Source organism: Diorhabda sublineata, chromosome 4 (assembly GCF_026230105.1).
Source record: "Diorhabda sublineata isolate icDioSubl1.1 chromosome 4, icDioSubl1.1, whole genome shotgun sequence".
Lineage (NCBI taxonomy): Eukaryota > Metazoa > Arthropoda > Insecta > Coleoptera > Chrysomelidae > Diorhabda > Diorhabda sublineata.
Window position 1 is genome coordinate 24,250,737 of NC_079477.1, and position 23,141 is coordinate 24,273,877.

Genomic DNA, 23,141 nt, shown 5'->3' on the forward strand with positions numbered 1-23,141 from the left:
GTTTTTGGTCGGTCTTGATGTTCTGTTACTTGTGTGCTTTCATTGCATATATCATCATCAAGTCTAAGATGTCGTGGGGCTTGATCATGAAGCAAAGCACGCAGTTTATCTAGAGTTGTTTCCCCAATGTGAATTTTTGTTTTTGTACATCATATGAAAGCTGCGCACTGCTCTTGATATGTCGTACAACGGATTTGTACATTCAGTTCATTAATTTTGGGTTCCACGTTCACCAATCACCATTCGGCAGCAGTTCTAGTCCTAGTATGATTTTTGATAGCGAAAAGTTTCTCGAATAAAAGTTCAGATTTCTATATGTTTCTCTTTATGGTTTAAGTTTAAAACGCGTTGATTTCAACATTAAGGAAATAGGTTAGAAAATGAAACTGAATATTATCTCTCAACTGAATATTTTATTCGTAATTTCAAGTACATATTAGGAGGGTCTAGCCATTTGAAAAGCTATCTTAAATACTGACATTTTTAACATCTATATCTTTTATATTTTCAAGAAATATTTTCACAAAATTTTACTACTGAACAAAATTAATTTTATAATCATATTTGCTTTTATACTTCACATCTTTTGTGATTATTGTCTTTTAAAAATTGCTGGATATTCCAAGCCGTAAATTAAATGCTTCAAGGATATCAAAGTTCGTTAAAAAAAGTAATAAAATTCCACCGAAATTTATGCCCTATAACCACATCTATTACGAGAACATTCTAAATAAATTTGTTTTGACATTTGTCATATAAAAATCTTGACTGGGTATATTCTAATTTAGTTTGGAAGCTCAGAATTTAAATGAATAATTCATCTAACATTAAAAAAGATAAAGTGGATTTAAATATGCCAGCAAACGTTTCCTGGGATAATAATCTGACGTATCAACTATTGTTTATACACATTTCAAATGTATAACTTATATTAAAAAATACACATTTGATATTTGGTCCGTGAAGCCGGTCATGTCCTTATACGAGAGTTGCCGTTCAAGTTTTTACAACCGAGCAAAATGTGGCGTTAATGACGACGTGGCATCAATGTATTTATGAACATTGATTTTTGTTATTTCCAAACCACTTGACTTAAGTAGTTGTTGATGGCGAACGTTTAAAAGAAGCTTATGTGTGTAAAAATGGAAATCAACCGCGAAGGCTTATTTCTATGATTAGAGAAAAGGCTTTACTTAACAAGATGTAATTAACAGATAGATACAAAAGTCTCTAAGGATATTGCAGACTGCAATACAATCAATTTTATACATTTAAGTGTGAGAAATCAAAAAATCGCCGGTATTATTGTTTTTCAAAACCATGTTTCTACGATATAAGCTTCAGAGTGGAAAATTTTGGTTGGAGCCTGTGCAAAAATGTATAGACCTTAATGGTGAATATTTTGAAAAGAAATACTTTGTTTCGAACCTGTTCATCGCACTTTCACTTTATAAAAATTGAAAAGGCAACCCTCTTAACGTTGAATCAACTCATCCAAGTAAACATATTCTCATTTTATCGAAATTAAAGAGGCTATCAAGAGATTTAAAGAATTCGAATGTTCGAGAAGGTGGTTTTATATATAAAGCGTCCAGCAGCCGTTATTCAACAATTTGATGGCATAGTGGATGGGTCAGGAGAGTGTCAAGTGAATATTTACACACCATTTAGTATTTAAAATAAATTAGATTCTGTTGCCATCCAAAGATTTCGTCAAAATTTGATAATTTTCATTCTATGGTATGAAAAAAATTTTTCTGTCATATTTACTTTTCGTTACGAGCATTTAAAAATATTTATACAAAAAAAACTCAGATTTTGTTAGAATGGGAACTGAATAAAATTTTGTGATAATATTGAAAAAAAAAATATGTATACATAACAATTTAATAGTCTATACAGGGGAAGGAATTGATATAAATTAACATTGTAAAATATTGGAAACTTTAAATTGGAATATTAAAATAGTCAATAAATTTTTAATTTAAAACAGTTTTGAAAATATTTGACTCTATTCATAATACTATTCCGGACTCGTCCACCAATATAGACCGTGAAACCGGTCCTGTTCGAATAAGTTGTCGAAGCTAAAGTTTAGTGGACGCGCGGGATATTTCTTGCTTATTTTTTGTGACCAATCAACACGTTTCTAAGAAGGTCTTTTTGTTTGTTTACGGCATAGTAGAGATTTCGAGGAAACTAAGATTCAAGAATGTGATGATAGTACATAAAACGAATCTTTAGCTGCCAACGGAGTCAGTCAACAATTAATTCAAGGTGATAACGTGTGACGAATCAAACTGCAATAAAAGAAACAAAATTTGAGTCTGTTGAAAAATATACGCGCGTCTTGTAGGAACATAAAAACAGAAAAAGACTTCCCGCATTGTCTCGAACAATGGAAGATTCGTAGATATAAGGACAGATGAGGATATAAAAGTCAGAAATAAAAAATGTAACAAGACTTTGAAGTTCCAGACGAAATTACAAAAAAAGTTGAAAAAGCAATTAATGGCAGAAACTTATATGGCAAAGAATAAGAAGTGGATGAAAATATGGTAACAATTAATGAAAACAATTTATTGTTCTGAGATGGACAGAAACTGATAGTATAACCTCAATGCAGATGGAGCCAGCTGGTACACAGATGGCTCCAGGAGGAATGGCTTGGTCAGAGCAGGTTTCTGCGGAGGACACCCCAAAATAAGCATTGCTTGGGGAGCTGCCATAACGGCTGAAAAGGCGTGCTCTAGACTAGTACTGGAGTGCTAGAGAGTCCTATAGAATCTGGTGAGTGATGGCATCAAAATCCAGGCATCCAAAGTCATCACAACTAGCTGTGTGGAAAATAAGAACAAAAAAACAGATTACGTTTCAATGTCATTTTAGAATATAGTTTTTCTAGGCATCTGCCTCTTCTAGAGGCTGCGAAAAACATACACCTAACAAGCAATAGCCAGGATTCTGAAATGAGGAGGTGTACCATAGATTTTGGCGCTCTTTCCACTCTCACTATCAGTAAAAAATAAATAATGGTAACTAGTTAATATCAAAATGTTCTTTTCACTGTTAGTGTTCATTTTCCTGACAGTTAAAACCACCTGTCCTCTTTCCTGCTATAAAACAAAGTTCATTCTATGTGGCTCCAAATAAAACTCATTCAGTACATCAATTGGTGTAATAACAATCATTGAGTAAAGCCGCACCTCAATTGATGTATTTTTAAAGTAGGAAAAGACCTTTCACTTGTTAGAATAGTTTTGGGGCCTCTTTGACTAGTTCAAAGGGGAGTTGTTGCTGGAAAACTCCTCCCATGACTACCAACAGAAACATCAAAACTGAATAAAGAAAAGAAATAGGAAATAGAAAGTACAAAAGAACAACAAGAAGACTGACCCCATCGGATGACATGGGATATGTATAAATTAGTGTGTGTGTTGTGTGTGTGTGTTTGTGTGTACAGCTAGAGGAATTCAAAGCAATAAATTGTTTGTTGCCAAACATGTTTCCAATATTATACAATTACTTTTAGCTAGATAAATATATAATAAATGGTCAAGGTTTTACGTTATTATTGTACACACTTCAGCCGTCATGTATAGGAAAGTATAAATTCTATAATGATATGTGCATACAACATTTTTACATACGCAATTTTTTTTAATATGATCAAATTTTCGTATAGAACTTTAACAACCAAAAACGAATAATTTCTAGATAGTATTTATATATTATTTTGTGACAAATAACTGGTTTCCTAATTTTATTACATATTTTTTTCATTATATAGTCCAGGAGCTGTCCAAATGAAAAGAACTTCGGTACAACCGATTATGAAGATCTAAGAAAGCCTTATTTAATTAGATACATTAAATTTCTTTAACTTCAAAAATACTCCTGAGCGTTTATACCACTCTCCTTTTTTTTAAAAAAAAACAAAAAAGCCTATCAAATATATTGGAGACAACTATTTAGTACGCCAGCTCTTGTACTAACAGTATTGTAATAAATTACTAGCTTTCCCTATTCTTGCCACAAGTCAAGGTCATTTGCAGTATTAAATATTATCCCTCATCAAAATTGTCTTAAGACTATCAGGCTAAAAAATTGGATTAACGCATTTATTTCTGAAAGAGATTGAAATTGCCTGCCTTTTCGTCTAGACAATTGATTTTCACATTTTTTTTTCCTGAAAAATAACGAAATTACCTCTCAAATATATTGCAGACAACTATTTAGAGAGTTAGCTCCTGAACTAACAGTATTGTAACATATTATCAGTTTTTCCTTTTGTTTCAAGCAAGTCAAGGTCATTTGCACTACTAAGTATTATCCCTCATCAAAATTTGTCTTATTTTCTGATTTGATTGAAGCGTTTTTTTCTTATAAAGAACGAAATTTCCTATCAAATATATTGCAGACAACTATTTAGAGCGCCAGCTCCTGAACTAAGGGTATTGTAACTAATTACCAGCTTTCCATATTCTTTTACACAAATCAAGATCAGTTGCAGTATTAAAAATTATCCCTCATGAAGGTTTGTCTGTTTTTCTGGTTAAAAAAATTTTGAATTTTTTTTCTAAATAAGAACGAAATTTTTTATCACATATTGCAGACAACTATTTGAAACTTTTAGAGCGCCAGCTCCTGGACTAACAGTATTGTAACATATTACAAACGTACCCTCTTCTTCTTTTAAACGATTCAAGGTCGGTGAAATGTTAAATATTTTCTTAGTATTTAATCAGAAGAATTGGGTAAATGGAATTATATAATTAATTTTCAAATAACGAATTTCTCACTTGTATATAATGTTGTTATGATGACAAAATAATTTGAATAGTTAATTTATACTTTGTATACGGTATAAAAAATGATATTACATAACCTAAAACAAGTTAATTCACAATTTAACCGTAACATGTTAAGTTACACACAATTTCGACCATTCTGTTTCAAGAAATTAATGTATTTGTATAAAAAAACAACTGTTAATGTCATTTCTAAACAATTATATCGGAAATTTTCGTGTTTACTTCTCCTATAGATACATTTTATATATTCGTTCTTAGTTGTTAAATTCTTTTTTACCCAGTGCTTGCATAATCTAATAATAATAAATTCAACTACTCATCTCTAAAATTGACTAAACTTAAAATTGACTAGAGTATCTCTCTCCACAGCACACAGTCTCTAACATAATAAATATACATTTTTTTGTTTAATTTATTTAGCCACATTCACTACTTTAGGCGAGAAGATACCGACCAAATATATTTTGTAGATAGTGGAAAAATAGCCAAAATTATTTATTCAATGTATCTTGCTAAATTTACATAAATGTATATTTCTACGTCATTGGAGAAACGTTACATATGCCTTTATTTACATCAGCTTTCTTACCTACAGATGGCGATAACTTCTCTATTCACTTTTATTTCGATAAATTTTTAGTATGATTGACAGATGGCGGTGTAAATACAGAACCTATTTATTTTTATTTCTTACTGTATTCTATATATGATATTTTTTATTATATTGTCATTTTAATATGTTATATTCATGAGTATGATATATCACAAGAGGTAAAAAAAAAGATCTAGACTGTACGCATCACTCCTTGATGTTGAAACGTAGATAGCTATATAGGGACTTTTAAAAAGTTGTTACAAAAGGTTTTACCCCCATCTGACATTTGTAAAAAGGAACTTTTACTCAAATTTAGTCCCTACTAACTTATTTTTTTGCATATCTAAAAGAATGTCACAGAACTAATGTATATATAAAATATAGGTTATGTATTGTCTTCATTATATGGAGAACTTTTTCACTTTTGGTAAATTCGTTTTTTATCCTTAACACTACGGAAACTCCTTTCGCCATTTTTAATTCAATTCAAATTATAATCTCAATGAATCAAATTTTATGTAAATGTAAAAACATTTTTACTAATTTTCCTCTATCCACCGTACTGATATGACCTTGGTACCTCTTTTAATTTGTGTATGCATTCAACATCAAAACCTAATGACTGCTCTCTAGCACCGCAAAGTAAGTACAAAAATGCAAAAAATTATGGAATTTGGGATTCACGTTTAGTTTTTGCACAATTTCAAACATCCACAAGACAAAACGAATAACAAAACCAATTTCTTGATAGGGAATGTTTATAAGCTAAATTTTATAATTTCAAATAGGTTTTCAGTTACGATCATTTAGAGATTTGTTTGGGGATTACAAAATGAGGGATTTATAATGACGTTTACACTTCATTCAACCTCGAACCGGAAACTAAATATATAGAATAAAAAAAGCACGAACAACAATGGCCACTATTCCTTTCGTTACAGTTTCCTACGGTACGGAGAAATAATTGACGTTTAGAATTTGCTGTAAAGATGGCGTAACCGACGGCATTTTAGTTATATTCCTGGTATATAATTTATTGGAGTTAATTAGTTATTTGTTGTTCGTTTTGCTTTACGAGATTATAATTATACAATTGTTTATTACATAGTGCTAAGCAGACGTTCCATAATATATTTTATAATATTTATATGTACAACTAGAATATTATCCCAAATATACATACCATAATATTTAAAACCAATTTTTTTTATAAAATATATAAAATAATATATTTAATGAAGAAATCGAAATTATAGTTAAGTTGAAGTTAATGCTACTTGGTTATTAGAAAATACAACAAATTAATTGTTTTTTTGTTTTTATTATAATTATTGATTTTATAACCAAACAATATTAATGTGAACTAGTTATAGTCCATTCGTTTAACTCGTGAAGCAAATTAGGTGACCAGAAGCAATAATATCAAAACAATACAGGGTGGTTCGTATGTATCGTTTTTATACTTTTATTATGTTTTCACTTGAACACATTGTTTTTTCGTGAATTTGTAAATATTTGGGTAGGTATATTAACAATATAAATAAAGATAAATGTTTGGAAGTAAGGTACACCCTATTTTTGGAAGAGAAAAATCGTAAAAATTGAAATTTTATTCTCATTTTGTCCATTTTTTGGCGAACTTAATTCAATATCAGGTCTAATTTTGAAAACCAAAATTTCAGTACCTTTTTGACTAATGAAAAAATACTGTTTAAACAATTTTTTAAAATTATCAAAGAATTGAAAATCAAATTATACACCAATTAAATAATTTTGAAATTCACGTATTGCTACAAAGAATGCATGAAGCTTAAATGGATTCTAACCTAACTTAAAAACATTAATATTTAATTTATCATGACCAAAAATAGGGTGAAATAGTATTTATTCTATATTATTAAAAAAATGTTATATTTCATGAAGATTGATCTTATTTTTATTGCTTTTCACAAGGAAGGAAAGGACTATAAGATCTTTAAAATATTTCCACGAATCATTTAGCAACAATTTATGAGCCTTAACCTGAAAGCAAAAATTAGATACTAAAAATTTCAACTTTTCATATTTTGTTTTCTGGGCATGTATGAATTTAGGTCGATATTCTATAAAACGAACGATTCTCAGCTGATTCTGGACAAGGGCCTAGAGGTAAGTAATTGGAAGGAGCATGTATGGAACGTCCATATCGTTAGATACACTTTCAAAGATATTCGTTTTTATTGCCATACAAATATTTAAATAGCAGAACTTTCTATCATGCAATGTCGATAATATATACACAAAAAACATTTATAATAAATATTTCATAACAAAAACGATATATTATATGTAGAAACAATCGATTACAAATTTTTTTTATATACCCGGAAATGTTTGCATGGCAATTAACATTATAAATAAAACAAATACTGTACATATAACAATTAAGTGCAAATTAAATAGTTTGAAACGATTCACGATTTTTTTTTCAGTTGTTCCTACTATATACATGTTTTAAAATGTACAGAGATCAGACCATCTTAAGCGGTTAGGATATTATGAAAAATTACAAATTCTAGAAAAAGAATCAATCACAAACTCTACAAATATTTTTTTTATAATCGCGTACAAATTTTTTCGCTATAGATACTAGATGGAAATCTGCCTACAATACGTTACATGGCAGTGACGTTTTTATTTTATACATTAGTATTTATTTTGTGCACATATTTTAAATTATTAAAATTATGCATTCTCCGCTATTGATGATAATTTCCATTTCCCAATTCATAGAGCATGTTCAGTTTACAGATGTATATAAAGATGAGAATTTCTACTAACATCTTCAGTTAAAAAATAACAGTCAAAGCTCGACATAACATCCAGCAATTCTTCGTCTGGATGAGAAAGCTCTACATAGGAGTTAATTATGTCTAAAATTATAAAGATAATTGAAATAAACAATACAATGAATGCAAATAAAAATTTTCTGATAATAATAAAAATCTCAATAATCTACCACGGACTAAAATTCTGTCTGTTATTTTCAAACTGACAAAATGTGAACTACATATTGCCACCTTTATACTGGTAGTGAATGTTATTCAACAGTTTCCTGCAATACGGTTTAATAATTGACATGTAGGTTCGCTGTTACATGGAGAGATGGCGTAATTGTTTTAATCCAGACTTCGTTTCTTTAGTTACTTACCCTATTATGAAAGTCACGTGATTGTATGGTAATTTAATAAGATTTTTGTATGTGTATTGAAATTAGAGTGAAAAATCGAGAAAATGATATAAATATATAACGTTATTTAAATATTCCTGAACAAAAAACGACAAATAAATACAAATTTTTGAAAACAACATTAAAAAAAGAAAACTTCATATTAAATACATAAAATAGAGACGACAATTAATTATAATAAAACTCTATTATGTTAAAGATAAGATAAGAAAATTTATATTGGGGGTTACAGCTCTTATCTACGCTTAGTTATTTTTGGTAATAGAGCCATGGCGTGATTCGTTGAATTCTGTGGTCATAATCAGTGTAGCCACACTAACTAGAATTGACGTAGGAATGTAACACCGTAGAATAATAAAACACTTCCACTATAGATGTCAGTCAAATATTCACACACATCACCGTAGTTATAGATTACAAAACAATTTTAAAATGTTCACATAACTCAAATAGCAAAAAAGTTTATTATGAATGTGATGAGTTGGCAACGTTGAACGTAGAAACAAAAATAGAATAATGTTTTTAATGGTAATGACTATGCAACAGATTGACTATTACAAAAAAATAATTAATTTAAAAATGTACGACAAAAAATGACTGGCACTTTGGAAGAAGCTTTATTTTAAAGAAAAATCAAAATACTTTTATGTGCAGAATTTCGTAGTTGGTACCATTTTAATTAGTTATAAGTGGAGAGGTGGTAAAAATGCAGGTAAAGGCAATGGCTACAATCACGTGACTTTGTTGGCATAGACACTTTGCTTTCAACGAAATTTATTTTGGGTTTTCTATGATTTTTATTGTACTTATGCCAATTAAACACGATCTATCGATGAAATCTCTTTCAACTGGGAGTAATTACTTTTTAATTGAAATTATCTTCGAAAATAGCATCGATAATGAAAAAATAAGCAAAAAACCTCCATTCCAAATTCAAACCAACATGTTATTCCAAAAAATATATATATTTTTTCTATTCCGGGCTATTTTTGGCAAATAGTTTGTGATTTGTTAATAGATAAATGCAAATAGTTACTAAGGGTGTCATATAAGACAATATATTTAATGTTAAGGTCACTAAATATTAAATTTTGAATTCAAAAACAATTAGGACTAGTGTTTTTAGTATTTATTGATTTAAAAAAATCGTTCGACGAACAAAAATTATCATACGTCACAAACATTAACACTAATTCAGAATATAAAAAAATAATCGTTTTTATATGACCCCTTTTTACCCTGTTTATATGTAGAGTTTGTTGGGCATGTTGGTAATATGGAACGTATTTTTATGGATAGTAATAACATCTAATGAATATCACACTTTAAAAAAAAATCAACATAAAAAATAAGTTGTGTGTAACACCCAACAGTTATATTTTCTATCCCATTTAGTTAATACTCTATCATTTTATAAATATTTATTTATCTATTAAACTAAAATTATATAAATTTAAATATTAGATAACAATGATTCTATTGTTTTAATTTGATTTCTAGTAAGCAAATATACACAATTCGTGTTCGATTCAATTTAAGTCGTATTATTTTCTGATATTTATTTCATCTAAACTTAAATAATTTGTTTTCAATGCTGTTATTAAAATGTTTATAGGATTGTATTTATATCGTAAAGAAAATGGCAACGCTGTACTACATAAACTACATCATTAACAATACGATCGGATCGTGTGTAATAAGCGAGATTACACCAGTGGTGCCAGCCGTCTGAATTATTTCCCCCTAAATTCGAAACTATCTTTTGGACGTGACAATAGTTTCAACGTTTTTAGAGAAATGTCGAAAGAAAATAATTTCAAAAAATATTTAGTGCTTTTGTGATAATTTGTCTTGATTTTGGGTCTATTTTCTTGGAAAAAAATAACAAATTAAATTTTTTTGATAAATAAGGTTGAAACGTCAAATTTTTACCAGTTATTCTAAACCGATTTTCTATTAAAAGAGATCTAAAATCAAAATAAATCCTCACGAAAAAAATATTAAAAAATCTAAGCAGTTAAAAGTTGAAGAAAAAAAATATATACTTATCTAAATATATTTAAAATAGTAGAAATAGTGACTGCTGAATCATAAATAGAGACAAATTATTTGACGTTTTGAATCATTTTTAAGCCATCACTAGGTACATCTTTCTATAACACATATTTTTATGACAATTTTTTTTCCATAAATTTAAAGTGAAAAACTGCAAGTTGGCATCATTGGTATATATTCTAGCTAGACGTATTGACTACGCTCTCTTTGTATTGTATTATAACGACAAATTTTACTGCAGAGGAACTTTGATAATCGTATTTTTAATTTATAATAACAAAACTTTTACGTTAAGGTAGAAATATATTGGTAAATTCGATTATGTGATCTCAGACATTACATCTCGTAGGGTTTAGTAAAAAATTCATTACGATAATTTACGTTCGCTGCTTGAACCGACGCCGTTAAAAAATGTGTTTTATCCATTGAAGGCATCCATTGAAAATTATTTGATCTGGGGTATTAAAATTGCGTTTTTAATGTGTAGGCACAAAAAAATATAAATATATCGAATAAACCCCACAAAAACGAAAATATTTCAACAAATTTTCATAGAAATCGAGTCTAAATTAAAATTAATACTCACTGGTACAAAGAATTGAAAGTCTTTGAAGAAATTTATTAATAGTGAACAAATTATGTATTAGAGACTATTTTTCGGCCTCAATGTTTTACTATATATAAAAATACTTGGTCGACATTTTATAAATGAATGACAGATTTATTTACTCGACTGGTGACAGTTTATTTTACATAGTAAGTAATATTTGTTTGGGGTCTCTAATAATTGATTCTAACTATTAACAAACTCTTCACATACTAACAAATCAGCTCATTGACAACGATATCCACCGACAGAAAGTTTCAATAATTCGATTGAATTCGTTATAAAAATGAAACTAACTCACCGAGAGCCTTCTTCCTTTTCCTATAAACAAGAACTTTTTTAACATTCTATCTCTCTATGAGTTTTTTTGCAATTTTCTTGGTTTTTCCTTCCTTGCACGGTTTATTTAATTCTCTAGTTGTATCGTTAACCATTAGGACAATGAATATACAAAACAATTCAAAACACACAAATACCACTGAATTTTTGCACAAATAAATAAGAATATAAATCAAGAGTTAGAGAGAGGAGAATAAACTCGACGACTGCGCAACCAAATTTCGATGGACACCGTGGAGCATCGATTTTGATCGACAGTTGTTTGAGTTGTCAAGTGTCTGTTATGAAATTATGGCGCGTAAGTGTTAAAATGTTCAGATTCTCACAAAAATTATGTTAAAACACATTGACATTGTTGTCATAAAATAGTGCTAAAATAAATAATACCATTATTTAAGAATGATAACTTTACGTTGAAATAGTGATTATACGTCAACAATGCTATTGTGTTTGTTGTTACAGCAGATTTGGTGTTAATTATTATTTTCTAATGCAACGTGCTTGTGTTTTCGTAGTTTTGGTAACATATTACGTAGTTTTAGTTTATAAGTGTCAGTTATTGAACACTGTAGTCGTCGCGTTCGGTTTTATTAATGAGAACGATGTAGTGAGAGACGAAAAAGTGTAAAAACATTAAAAAGTTCAAACCTGAAGGTATTTTCTTTCACCAGTAAGTAGACCTATATTATATCTTGATGTACGGCCCATACAGAGTTCTCTTATTTCCTTTATTTTACAGTGTTGCTTATTTTAATATTGTTATAATAGTTATTTACGTTATAAGCCCGGGAAGTGATTTAGTACGGTACGAGATAGATGTTTATGGACGAGGCCACGAAGGAGCCGAGTTAATATCTAATCACGGCCGAATATCGTAATATGTTTTTTATACTGTTTTCGGTTTTAAATAAAAAGCAAAATTATATTAAAATATAAAATGTCATATTTTACAATTTTACTATTTAAAAAAATATTGAATTTTTGGAAATAACAAAAATATTTCAAACGGGATTGGGAGAATTTAATAGTACTGTAAAGTACAAGGATACCGTAAATTACAATTTTCCGGACTCAAATTAGTACTGTAAAGTCGACTTTACAGTACAGTATAAAAAAATGTTTTGAAAAGTCACAATTTTTATTCTAGACGTTGGCGTTTATTTGAAATGTTTGAGACTATTCATTGACTCAACGCATTCGTTTACGTTTTTGCCAATAAGAAAAACTTCGTTATTTCTCATAATATCGTCTATAAATATAGGATTACTAACAAAAAATCAAAAATATCACAAAAACAAAAACCTGTACACACATCAAAAAGAATAACAAAATTTTTAGGTTAACGGTAGCCACGTCAAGTTTATGAATAGGATGTAGAATTTGCTACGAACGTCAAACGGCAATCGTCACCTGACGTCGCCTCTCTGTTATAAATTGATATAAATGCTACACGGTCAGCTGACGCGAGCTAAAAACGCTGCCATATTGGCTGTTCTGCCATGCGCTTATCACTTTATCCCTACTCCGCGTCCAGCTGTAAAGCGATAGATAAGCAAAAAATATTGCGACAATGTAAAAAAGTTTCACTTCAAAAAAATTTGTAAATAAATTAAAATTTTCAATCTAAATACTTGACTTTTTGAAAGTATTAAAAATAATTTCCCTAAAAGAACGCCGAAGTTGGTAACGATTCAATAAAATAATCTTATATATTAAATATGGCGCTCGTCTTGTCTCGGGTTACCTCGGAAACGTCTACTTCCATCATATTTCGAATGTTGCCAAACTTATATTGAAATAATACTTGACATGATGAAATAAATTATTTAAAAAAGTTGTAGAACAAAATACAGGGTAATTCGTTAATAAATCTAAATAGATATTTTAAAGGATTGAAAATTGAAAGGGTGGGGTTTTGAGTTATGCACAGTCGATCTAAAATATTTAGAGCCTTCTATAATTTTGAGTTGTACCAAAAGTAAACTTCACAATCCCCTTTTCTCTATATATTTTTGGATAAAACAAGTTTCTTTAAATTTAAATATTAACTTGATAATCATACAGGGTGATCCATCTATCGACTCAAATTGAATAACATCGTATATAAATAATATTTTTTTTTATATTGATGAAGACAGTATAATGGTTACATACAACGAAGATGAATGATTTTCTACGTTGGAAATCTTAAATCTAATACTTATTTGTGCTGCCATAAGTAAATAATGATTGGGCCCTCGCCGCGTTGTTTCAGTCACTCTGTTCTCCATCTCCTTCTACGTCTTTTTCTCCCACTTCCCTAGTGTTACTGTCTTCGGTTTCTATACTACTGGTAGGCGTTGGGGTTTCTTCGACGTTTAATAACCCGGAAGTTGAGCTACTGGACTGTGTTACGTTTGGACTTGGGCTCGTGTCATACGTTACGTTCTTACCCGCACTGTATTTATTCATTTCGTTCGAATATGTAGTATTTAAATAATTTTTATCCAAAAAACGACTGCTTATACCGTTAGTTTTATCGGAGGAATATAAATAATCGGAATCGTAAGAGCTCTTCGTATTCAATGTCGAATATTTATTGACATCGCTGGTATAGGAATCAAAAAACGATTTAACTTCTTTCGAAGGACCGATAGTATTGAATTTTTCAGTAAAAGAAGAATCTCCGGGAGTGTAACTCATATAAGATCCCGTTAAAAACGGATTGGTACTGGCGTAAGTCGTCGGTTGAGTATAAGTAGAAGACTGAGAATAATTCCAACCGTAACCTCCAGTAGAAGTAACTGTTATGGGTAGGTTAGTATAAGTAGAAGTGAATGAAGGAGTCGTCGTCCCTAACGTGACGTTAAGTCCCGCTGAACTCGCTTGCATAGCCGGCGAACTGGATCTCGACACCTGATTCAAAACAGAAGGCGAAACTCTACTCAAACTCGAAATAGAAGGAGAATTTCTAGGACCCGGAGACGCTCCGGATACGGAGCTTGTGATCGAAGGAGAATGTCTCAAACCCGGTGAACTGATAGTTACCGACGGAGACGATCGTAAATTTGTTTGAGATGAGGGAGATGCGCGGATGACGGGAGAACTGACGCGGCTGGGCAGGCAGTGTTTAACTGATTCTGATCCCGATTGTGAGTCACTACTGCTGCTTGGAGATCCTGGCGAAGAGACTATCACTTGCCGCGGTCGAAGCGCTCCTGCCGAGGTAGTGGCTTGAGGTCCTACCCGAGGAGATAGTGGACGGTAAGGACCTTTGCTTGCTGATGATGGGCCCTGAAAAAATAATAATAAATAAAATAAATCATTATGTTTCTAAATCATCTTGATTTCAGGTCTCTTCTGTTTCAAAATTAGTTTTTTTTAATAATTTTTGAAAGATTGCTAAAATTGACGTTTCGACTTTTCTTTAAGTCTGACAATTTCCGTATTTATATTAATTGATTAATTAATTAATTCTTCTATTGCTCAATTGTCAGTATCAATATCATATTTTTATAAAGACTCAAAGAAAAGTCGAAACGTCAATTTTATTTAAAAAAAAACTAATTTTGAAACAGAAGAGTCTTAGAAATAAGAAATTAGAGAAATAAATCGCTATTATATTAAGGAATTATATAGCTGTCACTTCGTAACTGTCAAACGTCACAAATTAAATTTTTGTAACATAAGTGGCTTTGTTCCGTTGAATTTGTTCAGAATTCGAATTCGTTCTACTAACTTTCAAAATATATGAAATTAGCAAGATATAAAATTTGTTCTCATTTAAAAAAAAAACTAATATTCATCTAGATTGCAAAGATATAATTAAATTTATTTTATATTATAAGACACTTGTAGTCCTCGGTAGTATAGTGGTAAGTATCCCCGCCTGTCACGCGGGAGACCGGGGTTCAATTCCCCGCCGGGGAGAAAATTTTTTTTCTTTTATTTAATAATTTAGTAATTTTAATTATATAGCTATAAAATCGTTATCGAAGAATTTTTTATATCAAAAATTAACCTGAGGAACGTAATTCTCGACCAACTTAAAAAAAATTGTCATTTCCAAGAAAGATCCAGATTAGTTGGTTGGAACAAACCTATTACGAACAGATGTTTAGCGTCGTTGCCACGTTGTATCTCTCATAAGAAGATATTGTATAAATATATACAAATAAAAAGTGAAATTTTGGTAATTGGAGGTTTGTGTGTATTTCAATAACGTTACAATTTGACTTTTGGAAAACTATACAAAAAAAAAACAAGAATAAAATTGCGTTATTCGGACGTAAATAAATCTTCTGACGATATCAAAGACAAATAAAACACGCCTGCCAACGTTTAGAATTGAATTTCCTCTGATATATGAGCAACAATTTTTCCGTTGTCAAATTTTAAATTGTTCCCATATCGTTACAAGTGGATGTAACGAAATATCAACTACAATCAATTTAATATTAGTAAAAGTAATACTGGATTTTCCTCGCTAGAGAATCGCTAATAGAGAGAGTAAAAATCGGTATTACATTTACTATCTCTCTTTACTCTCTTTTGATTGGATGGTTATTACGTCGATGTTTCGAGTGGTGGAAACGTCAAATAAGATTAACAAGCTATAACTTGAATGACGAGTAAACAGAGATAGAGAATCTTTTTCTTAAAGTAGTACAATTCCACTTACATACTGCTCTCTCTATCTTCAATATTAATTCTATGATTTTCCCTCTCAAGTTTGACTAAGCATCTGTATCTTTCTAACCATGTTGCCAATGTGAACATACATATTGAACGAAATGTTGCGAAAAGTTTCTAACTAAAGCGGTATATAGAATGAACGCGAACATGACGCGATGCAGACGTTCATAAATGTCAAAAATACACCCCGAATTTAATTATGTGTGAATTATACAAACCGTTATTTGACACGGCGTTGGTGGGTGAATAGAAATATCTACAGTTACTTTACTACAATATATCTTAAAATGAAAGTCAATTAACTTCGACTTGGTGAACAAGGTGAATTAACTTTGACATTTATGAACGTCTACGGCGCATCATGTTCGCGTTCATTCTATCTACTGGAATGTAAAACTTTCGGACGTGGCTGTTTGGACAGATATACGAATACCAGTATAATTCTAACGCCTTGGCAACAGTGGAATCTCGTTGCGTGATCAATTTATTTTTATAATTTTAGTTGTTATTCAATTAAATAACTACATTAGGATATAATTTATTGCAAATACAAAATTAATAAGCAGACTTTGAGAAAAATTGTTTTTAAATATTTTCTAATTTTATTCATTATGATTGTCATTTAACAAACGTAGAGTGTAACGACGAAAAGGATTAAATTTCGAAATTTTTTGTAAAATCTAATCTAATCTACAAATAAAGCCCACGGAAATACCAAATAGCACTAATATAAAAAGCTGTAGTCTCGTTAAATTTATAACTAGTAGTTACTAAGGTATACTTACTAGTATCTGGTGTAATGGGACCTGTGGCTGTGGGCCTCGCGGGCCCGAGACTGCTGAGCGAGGAGGAGGAGGAAACGGAGCCGCTGAGAGCCGAGACGGCTCTCGTGCCCCCGCCGATGATTGTAGAGCCGCTACCGCCGCTCCCTGAGGAGGACACGCACTGCGATTGTCTCCACGCGGCCCGGATGGCCTGCCGCGCCGACCTGTCTGGAAAGGCCCCCTCTAAATACCAACAACACCCCCACACATCGATATACAAACTACGCAGGCTACTTGATAGTCGATCGCAGGTTCAAATTAAAAAAGATTCAAAGTACTACGGAACTTTATTCAGAAATTATTCAATTGCTGCGAAAATAATGAATGAATATTGATGAAATTGATTATGGTGTTTCGGATGAAGTTACTGGTGGCGGTGACAAAGAAAAATCAATTTAAAACGCGATAAATACTTCCATAAATAGATTTTATCGAAGTTATGTATTTTAGAAAAGTTATGTTATGATGGAGATCGTTCAAACCTGGATCTATTCTCGCGTTGCCTCTACTGAAAGTTTTCTGAACTACAATTTCACAAAAACACATCTACCATGAGTTATTTGGTACTAATGTTATTATTTGGTTCATGGTTCCGATGTATTTCGTCGTTGATGATATGTGGGTGTTGTAATTAAATGCGTCTGACTAATACTATAAGTAAAATGTACATAAAAAGCCATCTAAAAAAAGTTTTATGCACCGTACCGAAAAATTTGATGGGTATCATGGCTGAGATGAGACTGATAAACATTTAGATAAGTATATTGATAATACCAGAAAAATATGAAAAAATTTCTTAAAGATATTCAACAAAGATTCTTGGAAAGAGGTAATGGAAACAATAGGTAGAATAAAAAGGCTTAGAAAATTATAAAACGGAAAGAATAGATGAAAAAGAATGAACAAGAGGATCAGAAAGAATACAGAATATGAAAATAGGCGTTGTGAAAAGTAATAAGAAGTAATAAAAATATAAAGAAAATCATGGAGAATTTGAAATGATATAAAACAATGGAAAAAATAGAAATATTAGAAGAAAAAAGAGAAATAAAAAGTATACGAAACTTAAAATGAAATATGGGAATAACTATGTGAATTGGATGTTTAAAGAATAGGAATAATAGGAGATAAGAAAGAAAATGAATAATATAAAAAAGATTTAAAGGGATGGCTGGAATAGAATGACTTAGAAGAATGTAAAAAGAGAGATAATTGGAAAAAGATAGAACAAAAACAAGAAATAAACTTATTAGGACGAATACGTAATAAAAGAATAGGAATCATGGAAACTATAAAAAGACAATAGATAAAGAGAATTATAAGGAGAAAAGAAAATTGTGAGGAAAATATAATGAGAATAATGTTCAGGACGTAATAGGGAATAAAGCAATAGGAAAAATAAAAAAAGTTGGAATAATATAAAGAATGAGAATATTCAAAGAAAAAAGAATGAAATATACAAAACATAAAAGGAAGAATGGGAATAATAAGAGAAAATTGAATAAGTTGGATGGATGAGGGAAATAGTAATAAAAAAATAGCTGAAAGATGAAAAAGAAAATGAAAAATATAAAAAAGATTCAAAGGGATAGGTAGAATAGAGTGACTTTAAAGAATATAAAAAAGAGAAAAAAAAGGAAAAATAAAAAAAGGAATAAAACGATCAGAAGTAATACAAAATATGAATAGACAATAGTTATAAGGGAGAAAGAATGAGAATAATATACAGAACGTGATAAATAGAGAATAAATCAATAGAAATAATGTAAAAATAGAAAGAATAGTGTATTAAGAGAAATAGGAAAAGTACAAAAAAATAAACGAAAGAAAGAATGGGAAAAGTAGGAAAATTGTATGAATTGGATAGGGAGAGAAAAAATGAATAATAGAAGAACTGAAAGATGAAACAGAAAATGGAAGTGGAAGGAATAGGCAAAATTGATATGAAGAATAAGAAAAACGAAAAGAATAGAGAGAATAAAGGAAACGAAATAACAACGAGAATGTATAGGTTCGAAATAAAATAGATGGAAATAGAAAGCATAATAAAAAATAATATAAAGAATAGGAACAGAATGAAATGGCAAGAAAACAGAAAATAAGGAGAATAGGAAAAGTAATAAGCATGAAAGATATAAGGAAAATAAAAACACAATAATAGAAAGAACATAGAAAAGTAGGAGGAATAGTAATGGAAGGCTTGAAGGAATAAAAATTAATATAATATAAAAATAAAAAGAAAGAAAACAAAAGAATTAAAGATGATATAAACAACAAATAAAAGGAAGAATATGAAACCAACAGAGAAGGAAGAAGTAGGAGACATATTAAAAGGAATAACACGAACAAAATGGTAGTTGTAAGAAAAAAAAGAAGGAATACAGAAAATGGGACGATAATAAAGAATGGAATGAATAGAAAGGTCAAAAGAGGGGATTCATAAAATGGTAAGAGTGAAAGGGGTAAATAAAAAAAAATATAGTGGGAACATGTGAGATAGGAACAAAAAAGAGAAAGGGAGACTATTAAGAGGAATAAAATTAATGAAATGATAGATAATGATCGAGAAAGAAAAAAAAAGAACGAATAAATTGGGATGAATACGAAGAATGGAATGAATAGAAAGTTCAAAAGAGAGGATTGATGAAATAGTAAGAATAGAAGGAAATATAATAAATAATAGTAATTATAAGGGCGATATAGAAAATCGAAATATCGAAGAAAGTGAATAAAAGGAAATACTAAGAAGAATTAAAGTGATAAAATAACTGAAAATAATGAAAAAAAAACAAGAAAAGTACGAAGAATAGAAAGAGAATGTTAGAGAGAAAGAATAAATAGTATGAGTAATGAAATGAATAAGAAGATCAAAATGAGGAATGTAGAAAATAGGAGATTAAAAGGAGAAAGGAGACAATAAATAATAGAAAATTATAGGGTAAACATAGAAAAGACAAACAACAGGAAAAGTGGATAGAAGGGTTATATTAAAAATAGTGGAAAGAAATAAAAAAAAAGAAGAGTACGAGGAATGGAATGATTAGAAAAACAAGAAAGAATATAAATTATAGAATCAATAGAAAGATCGAAATAGGAAATGTAGGAAATAGAATAAATAAAAAGAATAAGAAGACAATAATTAATAGGAATTAGAAGTAAAATAGAAAATGGAAAGGATTGAATGAAATTGATTGATGAAAAATCATAAAAAATGAAGAGAAAATAGGGAAAAAGAAAATGGGAGAAAAGAAGGAAAGGAAAAAAATTGAATAAATTGGAGGGATGTGGAGGAAATAGTAATAAGAGATGAGCTGAAAAATGAAAAAGAAAATGAAGAATATAAAAGAGATTCAACGAATAGAATGACTTGAAAGAATATAAAGAAGAGAGAAAAAATAAAAAATAAAAAAAAAGGAATAAATGGATCAGAATTAATACAAATTATAAAATGGAAATTTGGATAGACAATAGTTGAAAAGAATTATAAGGACAAAGATAAGAAAATTGGGAGAAATAATGTAATGAGAGTAATATACAGAACGTGATAAATAGAGAATAAAGCAATAGAAAGAATGGAAATATTGAAAAGAAAACTTTATTAAAAGAAATAGGAAAAGTACAAAAAACTATAAAATCAATAGAAAGATCGAAATAGGAAATGTAGGAAATAGAATAAATAAAAAGAAGACAATAAATAATAGTAACTAGAAGTAAAATAGAAAATAGAAAGTAGTAGAAAATTGAAAGGATTGAATGAAATTGATTGATGAAAAATCATAAAAAATGAAGAGAAGATAGGAATGAAGGAAATGGGAGAAAAGTGGGAAAAGAAAAAATTAATTATTAATATTTAGTTACAAGGTACTGTAAATATTAAGGAATATTAAGGAAACTCAGAAATGTTTGATTGAAAATAATAATTTTGTTTAAAAAAAATGAATCATTATAACAATCCAGTATTATCATTATACTTAACTTCGTTCTAATTAAGCACTTGGACTAGATGAGGAAGACAACTAAACATTACCTGAGTGATGGTGTTTTGGTGTAGGCCAAATTTGCAGAAGATATTTTAACACGCTTATCGGTTGTTGGTAGTCGATTTCGTGGGGTTTGGCGGTTGTCGTTGGGGTAACGGAATCGCTAGTTTGTAATATTAACGGGGGAGCTAGGGCGGTCGCTAAATTTTGGGCAGACATCTTGTTACGATCCGAAGACGATACGACTAAAGCGAGATGATCCATTAAAAATATTAACGTGGCCTGAAAATACAAAATCCCATCGTTTTTTTTTTTCTAATCGATCCGATTTGATAATCGCTAATTACCCTATTAATTCTAGGTAAACAATCCAATATGGAGAACATAAGTTTAGCGTTACCCTCGGGATCGTCGGGTAAGCAAACGCTTAGGGCGTCTACCATCATTTGGTAGAGGCATTTGGTGAATAGAGGCTCTGGCAATTCTCTGAGATAGTCTTTGAGTACGCCTGTGATGACGTTAATGTCCGGAACGTTATCCGGGCTCAAATCCACGGATCTGCTATTTCTTTCGAATGCCTCTCGGAGGATACGTTTTTTGGTAGCAGAACCGCACAATCGGTACAGACCTATGACGATGCAAACACAAAATTATGACTTTTATTATCAAATTTTTTTAAAAAAATTGTGATATACAAAATTATTCGCTTCAACTGAAACCTAATATGCATCTAATTTTCCCTAATCGTATGTTAATAAATATTATCAAGAACTCGCCCATTGATGATATAGACCGTGATGCGGGTCCTGTTCTAATACAGGGTTGGTTCTACAAGTTGTAAAAAGTAAAAACGATTAGAATTTTTTACGATAGCACCCTTCCGCATCTACACGTTGCTTTTAACGAGTTTTCCATCTTTGTACTCCTTCAGGAAAGCCGGGACCAAAATGGACCGCCTCTACGGTGATTCTTCCCTTTGAGTGCGAGTAGAAAAATGTCTGGTGGGTCCAAGAAGATTATAGCATATCGCTTGGATGGCTGAGTGCTCCTCTGACAACACTCGCGCCATCAACTTCACGCACACTTTCGCCATGACTAAGTTTTAAATCAAAAACTCGTGTTCGTTCGATGATTCTCGATGACGAGACTTCTCGTAAGGGATTCACAGTACAGATCTGCTTTTCTGAACGCCGATAGCTGTCTGTCTATTTTTTACGCATTCTCATTCGTGTTCGCGCAAACTACTTCTCATCTGTACATTCGCTGAGGAAAAAACCAGTCCTACGACTTTCAGAACAGACCCTGTATGTTATCGAAGCTAAAATTTGGCTGATTTTCCTTTTTTTGATCGTTTTTTTTTATATAAAGAGTTTCTAAGAAGGATTTTTGTTTGTTCACGGCACTCTGGAGATTTCAAGAATTTGAAAATACGAGAAGGCATTTTTAATATATAAAGCGAAAGTATAAAAGTCGTAAGTCATTCAACAATTAGATAACAAACGTCGAGACAGTGACAAGTAAAAAGAAAAGTGTATATATCGATTATTAATGATTAATTCAGCGTTTAAATGAACGTACATTGTTGATTCAGAACAAAAATTTCATTCTTTTTTAATATCACCAGAAACCAATAATTATTCAAATCTGTAATAAAAAATTTTTAATAATATTTAATTTATTCGTTTTTGGAAATGTCTCAATTAACAACAACAGAATTTCGAAAAAGTTATTTCACGGCAGTTTCACAGCTTTGTAATGAATAGAAAAATTAATATTTGAAAATATTTTTTCTATGATTTTCGATGTACTCACCAATTATATCCAACCCTCTTCTTTCTACTTCTTCAACACATCTTTTTATTATAATAGGAATGTTGTGTTGACTACTGGATACTAAACCCGTGGCTACTCCTCCGGGTACACCACCAGTCTTACTTTCTCGATTTACCTTTAAGACATCACCAATTTTGTATTATGTTACATTTTTCAGTATACCTTGTAGGAAATATATAACGAAAAAGCCG

The 23,141-nt window shown here is 30.4% G+C and overlaps 1 protein-coding gene and 1 non-coding gene across 3 annotated transcripts in view; one reads left to right on the top strand and one right to left on the bottom strand.

Annotated features, from left to right (window-relative positions):
• Positions 1-399: 399 nt before the first annotated feature.
• The window catches only part of LOC130443015 (rho GTPase-activating protein 100F), an 83,142-nt gene continuing 60,400 nt past the window's right edge, over positions 400-23,141 (bottom strand). The window contains exons 19-23 of one of the 2 annotated variants that reach the window (XM_056777458.1): positions 22,930-23,065; positions 21,465-21,745; positions 21,165-21,399; positions 17,099-17,301; positions 400-14,912 (exon numbers count right to left, since the gene is read on the bottom strand). In XM_056777458.1, the coding sequence (XP_056633436.1) occupies positions 13,890-14,912; positions 17,099-17,301; positions 21,165-21,399; positions 21,465-21,745; positions 22,930-23,065 (1,878 nt within the window). In that variant the 3' untranslated portion in view covers positions 400-13,889. Of the gene's footprint in view, positions 14,913-17,098; positions 17,306-21,164; positions 21,400-21,464; positions 21,746-22,929; positions 23,066-23,141 lie in introns of both variants that reach the window. The other variant, XM_056777459.1, reaches the window with a different exon arrangement.
• On the top strand, positions 15,477-15,548 carry Trnad-guc (transfer RNA aspartic acid (anticodon GUC)). Its single transcript has one exon. It is a non-coding gene; the product is annotated as a tRNA-Asp (tRNA).